This window comes from Myotis nattereri (assembly GCF_964212035.1).
Source record: "Myotis nattereri genome assembly, chromosome: 15".
Classification (NCBI taxonomy): Eukaryota; Metazoa; Chordata; class Mammalia; order Chiroptera; family Vespertilionidae; genus Myotis; species Myotis nattereri.
This window is the reverse complement of record NC_138090.1, coordinates 26,120,506-26,131,162: the sequence shown is the minus strand read 5'-3', so window position 1 is coordinate 26,131,162 and position 10,657 is coordinate 26,120,506. Positions and strand designations below refer to the sequence as shown.

At 56.4% G+C, this 10,657-nt stretch overlaps 1 protein-coding gene across 2 annotated transcripts; it reads left to right on the top strand.

The window, feature by feature from the left end:
- Positions 1-836: 836 nt before the first annotated feature.
- Positions 837-10,365, top strand: TAF1C (TATA-box binding protein associated factor, RNA polymerase I subunit C). Of its 2 annotated transcripts, XM_081108264.1 has the most exons (15): positions 837-970; positions 3,416-3,610; positions 4,881-4,962; positions 5,181-5,278; positions 5,354-5,443; positions 5,541-5,614; positions 6,223-6,461; positions 6,604-6,720; positions 6,791-6,908; positions 6,992-7,063; positions 7,221-7,356; positions 7,528-7,671; positions 8,348-8,522; positions 8,609-8,746; positions 8,824-10,365. In XM_081108264.1, exons 2-15 carry the CDS (start codon positions 3,473-3,475, stop codon positions 9,810-9,812), a joined length of 2,610 nt encoding a protein of 869 aa, XP_080964390.1. In that variant the 5' UTR covers positions 837-970; positions 3,416-3,472; the 3' UTR covers positions 9,813-10,365. The 2 variants fall into 2 exon arrangements, with proteins under 2 accessions (XP_080964390.1, XP_080964391.1); XM_081108265.1 differs by lacking the exon at positions 837-970 and having other exon boundaries at positions 5,541-5,625.
- Positions 10,366-10,657: the final 292 nt, after the last annotated feature.

Here is a 10,657-nt window from a genome sequence, read left to right as displayed (position 1 = left end):
GCTATGAACCAAGGAATGCAGGCAGCGGGCAGAAGCTGGAAAAGGCAAAAGAACAGATTCTACCCTGGAGCCTCCAGCAAGGAACACAGCCATGCTGACACCTTGATTTTAGCCCAGTGAGACCCATTTCAGGCTTCTGACCTCCAGAACTGTACAGTATTGTATTGTTTTAAGCCACTAAACTTGTGGTAATTTGTTACAGAAGCAGAAGGAAACTAATAAAAGTAGCCTTCAATATTTTTGTATACATACCTGCAAATTTTTGAAAAACTATATGTCAAAAAAATTTTTAGTCACAAGTTTAAATATCCTTCCACTACATTTTCACCAAAACCATGGAGATGCAGACTAAGCTTATTCCATTGACTCCAAATGACTTCCCTAAAGCCTGCTTCATAGGGTATAAGGACAATCATTAAGATTCCTACGGAGTAATCCAGTGCCTGGCTCATAGTAGGTGCTTAGTAAGTGTTTTTTGAGTGAACTAACTTAATACTCACAAGAGTCCTGAGGAATAGGAGGTCAGTTAAGCAGAGGTGGAATGGCCTTCACTATTGGGATTTAAGATTAGGTATTTCTACTGCCCAGGGCACTCCCGGCACGCCCATTCCCCCTCCGCCCGGGAGGTGGCGCTCTAGGGCGCTCGTGGGGCCAGGCTGGGAGGCGGGACTTTCTGCCTCGAAGGGAGCGCTTCCGGCCCGGCCCGGAAGACCATTCAGAGCTGCTGTGAGTCTCATCCAGAGAAGGTTGCCCGAGCAACGGTGCCGCTTTTGGGCTCCTTTGTGTCACGAGGCTCGGGCGAGCGTCACGTGGAAGCCCATTTCCCCGACGAGCACGGCGAGGTCTGGGCCACGTGAGTGCGCCGCCGCCGGGACGGCAGGGAGAGGGGGTCCGGAGACCTCAGTCCCCTCCGCCGGGTCCGCCGCCGGGAGCGGTGCGGCTTCGGGAAGAGTCAGCCGACTTCTGCAGGGTGGGTTATGAGCCTCCAGCTCTGCGCCCTACAGGTGGAAAGCGTGGCAGCAGCCGGTAGACAGCGCTGGCCTGGAGGAGGAGGAGGAGGAGGAGGAGGAGGAGGAGGAGGAGGAGAGGCGGGTGGGGAGGACCGGCCGAGTAGGGCTGTGAGAGGAGGGGCCGTCCGGATCCCCTCACCCATCCCCTGCGACGGGCTCCCTTTTTGCCGCCTCCCGCGGGGCAGCGATGCGGCCTTGGAGTCTGAAGGGACCTGCGAGCCGCGGTGCGGTGGGGAAGCGAGGCTGCCTCGTCCGGGGGCTTTTCTGAGTCGTGGGCTCCCCGACGCCCTCCGACCGCCTGGGCTTGTTGGAAGCGGTTGGGTCCCTTGCTCCTCTCGTTGGTTTATTCCTGGATTGATTCCCGCAGCTCACTTGTACTGATTGCTGCCAGGTAGCAGATGCCAAGGCGCTGGGGCTAAGTAGGTCCCTTTCCCATGGGGACTGTTGGAGCAGCTTTTAATCAAGCAGCCTCATCTTTAAGTGTGCAGTTGCCCATAGCCAGCGTGTTCCGGGGGGAGCATGCAGGGTTGCGGGAGGGGAGGGTTGGGGGAACCGGGAGAGGCTTCCTGACTTGAGACCTCAGGGTGAGTAGGGCTTTGTAGGTGGGTGGGAAGGGCCTGGCACTCATTCGGAGCAGAGAGAGAGTGTGCCCAGGCCCCGAGGTGAAAAGCCTGGTGAGGGAGAACCGAGAGGCGGGCGGTGTGACGAGCCCGGAACCAGAGACGAGCTAGAGGCTTGGTGTGTGTGCTGGATTGTCAGGGGTGCAGCCATCCCCCCGGAGGCTTGGTTGCTCCTTAACTTGCGGTTGGTACAGTCAGTCCTATGGAAGCCAGTGTTTTTTATTTTTACAAGGACTCACTGAGCACATCTTTGGTTCCTGCCACTTCACGCTCTGGGTTTGGAAAAGAGAATGACAGCAGCAGCCAGGCACCAGTAACTCAGGAATGAATCCGATACGGTTCTGGCCCTCAGAGAGCTTGCAGCCGAGTGGAAGAGATAAGAGGATACATATAAGCCACAATTAGAGTGAGGCTGACATGCCAGAGAGACATATTCATTCATTTGACAAGTATTTACTGTGACAGGTATTTTGCATGGTCATGAGGATACGTGGATACATGGTTGCACAGAGCTTACAGGATAAACTGATAAAATGCAGTGGCAGTTGCAAGGGGAAAGGTCTGTGCTTACTAAGACCCCATGGCTAGTGTTTGCTTTTGGATGCACCTGAGAGTAGTGGTGCAGAACCTGAACTTCGAATCGGTTGGGGGATCAAGCTGTTGGCCTCAGGCAAGTGGCTCTTTACTGAGCCTCAGTTTCCTGAACTCCAAAATAGGGCAAATAGAAGAATAAAATATGTAGTGCCATGTCTGGCAGATATTTGTAGTCAGTAAGGGAGCACTGCTATTATTTTTTACTAGAGGCCCGGTGCACGAAATTCGTGCATGGGGGAGGGGGGTCCCTCAGCCCGGCCTGCACCGTCTCCAATCTGGGACCCCTCGAGGGACATCCCTTTCACAATCCAGTACCGCTGGCCCCTAACTGCCCCCCTGCCGGCCTGGCCACCCCCTAACTGCCCCCCTGCCGGCCTGGTCGCCCCTAACCACCTCTGCCTCGGCCCCCACCACCATGGCTTTGTCCAGAAGGACGTCCAGAAGAAGACGTCTGGTCTAAGCATATTTCCCTTTTATTAATATAGATGTTAATTAAAAAAAGAGGGATGACGTGGCTACTTATACTTCTAGAGCATTTTGTATTTAAGCATAGCTCTTTGACTAAGTTTATTTTTATTCAACACATAGTACATTTTCTGGAAGGAACTGTGTTTGACAGAGAAATAAGTCTCAGTCCCTGGCTTTGGGGAACTTGAGTTAGTAGTAAGAGTATAGATTGAGTACGTATAGGGCATGAGTAGTCTACAAATATGTAATTATAAAACCTGACAGCAATGATAGAAGTTGACTCCTCACCGCCTGTCTGACTTCCTCCCCTACCACTCTTCTTGTTCATTCTATGGCCTCCTAGTTATTTCTCAAACACTTCCTGCCCCAGGACTTTTGCACTTGCTATTTATTCTGCCAGGAACCGTCTTCCTAGTTGAGGTTCTCTCCCTCATTTTGTGCAGGCTGTGCCAAATGCCACCCTCTCAACAAGGCTTTTCCTAGCTACCATGGCTAAAATCACACCCTTGGCCCATTGCCATCCCCTCCCTCATGGTTGGTTAGTTGGTTTTATTTTTTAAAGAATAGTTTATTGATTTTTAACGAGAGGAAGGGGGAGGGAGAGAAACATCGATAATGTGAGAGCTGCCTCCTGCATGCCCCCGACCAGGGATTAAACCCGCAACCCAGGCATGTGCCCTTGACCAGGAATCAAACTGGCAACCTTTTCACTCACTCTCCCAGGAACCCTGGAGGCCGTCGGTCAGATTCAGGCCTTTGAGAAGGCCAGTGTCTTCCAGGATGGACTTCCCCAGCTCCCTCCGCCCCACGTTGTTTATGACCGGCCCCCTTGGTCTGAGCGATGTGCCTGATACGTCCTTCATGTGCAGCTGGAGAGATGCCCTGACCCTGCCAGAGTCCCTGCCCCAGAACTCCAAGGTGAGGAGGCGGGAGAGCCCTGGTGGCTCCGGGGTGGGTACCTTCACTTGGCCTGTTTTCTAGCACTTACACCAGTTGGCAGGAGTATAGAGTGGTCAGCAAGACTCAGGCTGAGCCAGAGTCCCCTCCTCTGGGGTCCATGGGATGACCTGCCATCTGCAGAGGGTTTACTGAGCAGGAGCTGTCGGCTTGCTCTTTCCTACCTCTCTCCCCAGACTCTCCTTCCCCTCTTTGCTCAACAAATACTCATTGAACAGCCCCTACAATGTGCCAGATACCCCATTAGGCCCTGGGAATCCAACATGAATAAGTCGGATGTTCTCCCTGCCCCAGTGGAACTTAGGGTTGGATTGAGTGGGAAGAGACAAGTGAGCAGTCCACAGGACAAAGTCATTACAAAGTGTGATAATAGCTTTGAGCGAAACCAAAAATACACTGAGACAGCACAGTGGGGATGAGGCAGGGAGGGGAAGGGAGACCTTCTGGGACAGGAAGGACAGCAGCTCTTTCCCTGGAAGCCTAAACCACCTGGCTGCTACTTGGAGACAGGCTGGCCAAGGCTCACTCCAGGCAGAAGCAAGTGGGTATGAAAATTAAGGGATTGTGGGGGCCTAAGGCGGGTCCAGTGATACTTTCTCGATGAGGAAGGGCTTAAGTCAAATAATAGCACTTATTATCTGGTATCCTATTGCCAAATAATAAGTATTATATTAAAACCACTAGGCACCCTGACCAGTGTGGATCAGTTGGTTGGGCATCGTCCCGTGCACCTAAAGGTTGCTGGTTTGATTCCTGGTCAAGGCTTGTCAACTCTTCCATCCCCTGTGTATTTGAGCTGAGCCATCCCCAGCCCTGCGGTGGGGAATGGGGTGGCCTGCGGGTGTTCAAACTAAGTCCATGAGATGTCCTGAGTGGAAATGAGAACCAGATAGGATTCAGGTCAGCCAGTAATGGTGCAGGGAGCTCCTTTGAGAGCCAGTGCAGCCTGGAGGTCAAAGGCAGACTGTAGTCAGGCTTTCTGGGTTCACACCCAGCCCTTCTCTTTACTGGCTGTCAGGCTGTGCCAGATGCCACCCTCTCAGCAAGGCCTGGGACAAGCGACAGCCTCCCTGTGCCTCCATTTCTTCATCTGTAAAGCGATGATGACCATCGTACCAACTCAGCAGGCTCTTTATGAGGATTGGATGTGTTAATAAAAGACAAGTGCTGGCGACAGTGCCTGTCCTGGGAGTGCACTCACTGCTATGTTGTCATGGTCGCATTTCCGCAGAATGGGGTGCCACACTTGGCCAAGGGCCTGCTCTGGGAGCCGGACACCCCTGGACCCCTTCCTTTGCTGCCTCCTGGTCCAGGTAAGGATTTTGGTCCTTGGGGGCCCTCTCCCAGGCTGCTCCCCTGTTGCTTCTGTTCTCCATTCCTCCCTCCTCCCTGAGGCCTTCCCTCTCCCTGCTAATGCCCTCCACCTCCAGGGTCCTAGGGTATCTCCAGTCACCTGGGACATGTGGCCCCACTTCTGGGCTCTTCCCAGTCCCCAGGACTGACCCCTTCCCCAACCTTACTCTTCTCTCAGATCCCTGGGACCCTGGCCTGACTGCCCAGGACCTGCTTTTCCGGGGAGCTCCCAAGTTCCGGAGACAGCCCCAGGCTGTGCTGGACGTTACTGAACAGGTGAGTGGCCCCACAGTGGACAGTGCTGTGTGGCTGGAGCTGTGCTTAATGACCTGGTGTCCTCTCCTCCCTCAGTTCAGCCGGTTCCTGTGGGACCATGGTGACATAGCCTTTGCCTCCCTGGGGAAGCTGATGCTGGAGAATTTCAAACTGGAGGGAGCACGGGTGAGTAACCCTGGTCAGCCAGGAGAGGGGCTCCCATTTCACATCTCACATCAGGGGGAGCCCTAGGGTGCAAGCTTGACAAGGCCTTTCCATGCAGAGCTACTCTAAGAAGAAGACAGTGGTCAGTGTGAAGAGGATACTCGAGGACCTCGGTGGACACCAGCCCTGGGGGCAAGTGGCTAGTGGGAAAGGATGGGGTGGGTGGACCTGGCTGGTGGTGGGGATGTGGAAGGTACTAGACATGGATGGATCCACGTCTCCATCACAATTGCTCCCCAGCCTATGCAGTCATGAGCCATGATACTCATACAAAACTCCCAATTCCACCAGCCTTAGGGGATATGGGAATTTAAATTCATGGGCTGCAGGCATGGCTGCGTCCAAAGTTTTAAATAATGTTTGAAGCAGGGCTTTGTCTCTTTATTTTCTCATCCACTTGCCTCTGCCTGGCTTAATTCCTAGGCAGTTTCCAAGTGCAGCAAGATGGCTTATGATTCCAAGGAAAGAGCCAATGACTTCCTGAGGCACCATTAGATGTCCCAGGAAGGGTGTTGCTGGTTGGCTTGGCTGTCGTGCCCATCTGTGAGCCAATCACTATGGCCGGGGTGATGGAGTACTCGAGTGGCTGGGGCACGGTAATAGGGTGGGTTGGTTTCTACAGGAAGAAATTCTAGGTTAGATTAAAAATGTGTCTACTGTACCTGACTTCTCTGAGGATGGTACCCCGTCCTCCTCATCGCTGCTACAGCCTCATCCTCCTGCCATCCTCTTGTCCCCAGGTGTCCCTGGGCTTACTTCAGCCACCGACAGCGCCGGTTCTCCATCCTCGGGGACCCGATCCTGGGCAAGTCAGTGTCGAACCTCCTGGGAGAGCTGCTATATGAGGAGCTGGCGATGCGGTGGGAGCAGCTCCTCCTAGACGATGCTTTCACCGGAGGCGCATTGGCCTGGCTGCCCGGAAGGACGCCCCGGATCAGGCAGCTGGTCTACCCTGCAGGAGGTGCCTTGGACAAGCTGTGTATCCTTTCTTGCTGGGCAGGATCCCAGCCAGCTCCCTCTAGTGGAGGAGGCGCTCTTGACTTGGTCCAGGGGAAGGGCAAGGAGTTGGGGGGCCCTCAGTGACCCAAGCTCATAGCACTTATCCTTAGCGTGAGGTCCAGATTTCCAAGAGGTGCGTCTGACCCCAGGCAGTGACCCTCGGACCCTTGGGAACCCCGGCCACATTCAGCTCCGAGGACCTGTCCGGCAGGTGGTGACCTGCGCCGTGCAGGGAGAATGTAAGACCCTTAGCTACTTCCCTGCCCGCTGACCTGCTGCCTGACCCTGACCCTCTCCATCCCTCCTCAGCTCTGCTGGCTGTCCGTTCTGACTACCACTGTGCCCTGTGGAAGGTCAGCAGGCAGGGGCGGCCAGCCCCGCTCCAGGTGCTAAAGGTTGAGAAGGGGGCCACGGGGATCAACCTCAGGTAGGGGCTGAATTGGGCTGGTTGGCAAAGATAGACATGGGAGAAGGGGGTGGCATAGCACTAATCACACTTATGCCCTGTAGCCCTCACCTGCCCGGGGAGCTGGTTGTCTGCAGCCGTTCGGGAGCCGTCTGTCTGTGGACACCCCACGACGGGTAATGTCCCGTTCCCCAAAAACCTTCCACCCCACACACAGCTCCCCCTGAACTGCAGCCCATACTTCGCACACAATATGTCCTGTACCCAGGGCCAGGTTGCCCCGCATCTGCTCCCAACCCCATCTGCTCATCTCCCCACCCATGTCTCCCCAAGGCTTCAGCAAATCTACAAGGATCCTGAGACCCTTGTGTTTCGGGACCCGTCTCCTTGGCGTTGGGCAGACTTTACCGCCCACCCTCGGGTTCTGACTGTGGGTGACCGCACTGGAGTGAAAATTATCGACACTCAGGTGAGGGCTGGGGGATTGTCCCAGGCTCAGCAATGGGATAGGGCAGATCCATGGGGTGGGGGTTGGCATGGGGCCTCCCAGGGCATGAAAAGCAGCAGGGCCAGGGAATCCAATAGACTGGAGGTGCCCCAAACCTCGGACTGTGGGAGGGCTGACCTGGCTTTCTCCCAGGGCCCGCCAGGCTGTGGTTTGCTGCTTTTCCGTGTGGGTGCAGAAGCATCATGCCAGAAAGGGGAACGTGTCCTGCTAACCCAGTACCTGGGGGAGTGCGGCCCTAGTTCTCTGCAGCCCACACTCCATCTCATTTGTACCCAGGTGAGTGCCACTTTCCCCCTCCTGTCCCTTGTGCACTGTCTCAGCCAGCCCCTAGAGAGGGTCCTGGGACAGCTAACTGCAGGTGAAATAAGAATCACGAAACCCTAATGAGTCTCTGGCTGAAACATGCTAACTAGCGGGTGGGTACAACCTGCCGGGGTGACAACTGAGCAGGGCTTTGAGGTGCTGGTGGAGATGGGCCAGGTGAGGAGGAAAGGCATGGAGTGGAGAGCAGTCTTTGCAACGCTGGACACTTCCCCGTGTGCTCAGGAAAGGGAAGGAGGTCTGAGGGTCTGGCCCCCACCACACTACGTGCCCCCCCGCCCTCCTCCACACACACAGACACACAGGGCGTTAGTAGGTGTGTCAAGCATAGGTTCCAGGGTCTGGTGAGTCAGGAGAAGGCTGAGTGAAAGCTGGGTGGGTTTCTGTCCACACCTCTCCTGAGCTCCCTTCTCCCAGCTGTGCCATCAGGATGAAAGATGGTGCTGCCCACTTGGGAAATGCTCCTGTGTGGGTCTGGGCACATGAAGGTGGAGAGGTGGTCAGGGCCTGGCACAGTGCATGACCACTTGGGGGTTTGCACTCATCCTGAGAGCCACATGGGGCCACATCAGACCCTTTTCTCCATCTCAGTTCTATGTCCCTTCCGTCTCGTTTCTGCTCGGGCCTCCAGTTCTCACTCTACCTGATGGATGAACGCCTCCCGTTGGTGCCCGTGCTGAAGTGGGACCACAGCCTCCCCTCGGCTCCCCTGCTGGCCCAGCTGCTGCCTCCACCCCGCCCTGGCTGTGCGAGGCCGCTGCTCCTCGGAGGCCAGGGCGGGCAGCTGCAGCTGCTGCACATCACAGGTGAGGTCCAGTGAGGGCAGGAGGCACGTGGAAGATGGGCAGGGCTGGAGCCTGGACAGGACCTCAGCTGCCTGTCCTTCTTCCAGGGGAGGGGGCCTCCACACCCCGGCTGGCAGGGCACCCCCAGTCTCTCCCCTCCAGGAGCGACTCCCTCTCCGCATTCCCTCTGCTGGAGCCCAGGAGTCAGTGGCAGCTGCAGGAACGTCTACAAGCGCCAACCATAGGTGTGCTGGGCTGAGGGAGTGAGTTTGGGGGGCTGCACCCCTGCCAGCCTTGGACTCACTGTCATTTCTGTCTTCAGGTCTGGCCGCCACCATCCTATCTTCTTCCTCCACACCAGTCCTGTCGCTCTTCCAACTCTCAGCGGCTGGAGATGTTTTCCACCAGCGCCTCCACCTCCGGGAAGACCCCAGGCCTCCCACTGACCCCGGGCCCAACTGCCATGTCCCCACGGCTTCCTGGAGCCCCCAGGCCACTGCTTGCTGCCGCAGGTGGCTGAAGGCCCTACTGGAGGTGCCACCGGCTCCCCCTGTGTGGGCCGCACCCACCTTTTCCCACCGCCGTCTGCTGAGCTTCAAGGAGCAGAAGGTTGAAGGGAAAGTGCCAGAGAGTCTCCGGGCGGCCATGGCCCAAGGGCGGCTCCTGCAGCAGAGGGACCTGGGCTCGCTTCCCACAGCAGAGCCACCGCCGGGCCCCGAGCTGGGCCCCAAGGATGAACTCAGTGAGCGATTGGAGGCAGCCTGGGAAGGCCCGATGGCTGCCTGGTGGGAGCAGCAGCAGGACAGGACCTCGGGGCCCGGGAGGCAGCCGAAGCGGCACAAGCGGCGGATGCAGCTGTCCAATACCTTCTCCTCGCTCAGCGGCCACCTGGACCTCTCAGGTGCCACCAGCCCCCCTCACAGCCCAGACTGGACGTCCCCTGTGTCAAGGCCTCGGTCCCCAGTGACCTTGCCCTCCCAGGAGCTGACCCAGGATCTGTGGGCCCAGGGTATCCCCTCAGAGCGGCAGCAGACCCTTCGGGACTATATGGCCAAGCTACCTCTTCAAGGGAACACTCCAGAAAGTGCCTCCACGTCCCTCTCCCAGACCTCCAGTACCCGGGCCACCCCCTCCAGACAGCGGACCCTCCGGGACTGCACAGCTGAGCTGCCACCCCACAGGGACACCCCGGAAGGTGCCACTGCGTCCTCCTCCCAGACCTCCAGCATCTGGGCCACCCCCTCCAGGCAGCAGGTGCGCATCCTCTCTGGCTCTCAGCCACACCGGAAGAAGCCGCGCATGGGCTTCTGAGGGCCCGGGAAGCTGCTCCCCCACCTCTGGGGAGCCCCTGGTCCCGGACCAGCTGTGCCTTCTATGGCTGGAACTTAGGGAGTGGAGAAGGAACAGTCTCAGGGTACAGACCTGCTTCCTGAGGGCCACTGTGATGGGAGGCGTCCAAACGTGATTTGGAGCCAAGTAGGAGGAATAGGAACAACAAAACTAGTTTCTCCTTTTCCTGAAGATACTTCCAGAGGTGGGTTGGCAGCCCCAGCAGTCCTGTCCTGAGGGTCTGTCGTCAGGAGGCAGCACTGCGCTTGACGCGAGGACTCTAGTCAGGCCCTTGGCTCCACCTCATGCAGGCTGTGTCCTGTGTCCCCTAGTCAGCTCCTCGCCGTGGTCGGGACAGTGAAACGAGACACTGAGGAGCTGCTGGCACCTGGTGGTCGGTGGGTGTGGGCAGCTGCTGTGGGCTCGGTTGTGTGTGGTACAGTTTCTCCCAGGAGCTGATGTTTTAGAGGAGACACTTTGGACCCATCTTTAGGGATTGAATAAATTTGTTGCCTGAGCATGGTTTTGAATGATAGTTTCTAGGACTTGGAGGTATTCACTTACGTTGCTGTTTTAAAAATATATATATTTTATTGATTTTTTACAGAGAGGAAGGGAGAGGGATAGAGTTAGAAACATCAATCAGCTGCCTCCTGCACACCTCCTACTGGGGATGTGCCCACAACCAAGGTACAGGCCCTTGACCATGCCTCGAACCTGGGACCTTTCAATCCGCAGGCTGATGCTCTCTCCACTGAGCCAAACTGGTTAGGGCACTTATGTTGCTTTTGATGTCTAATGCATAAAGTTCATTTCCCCAAAGCTCT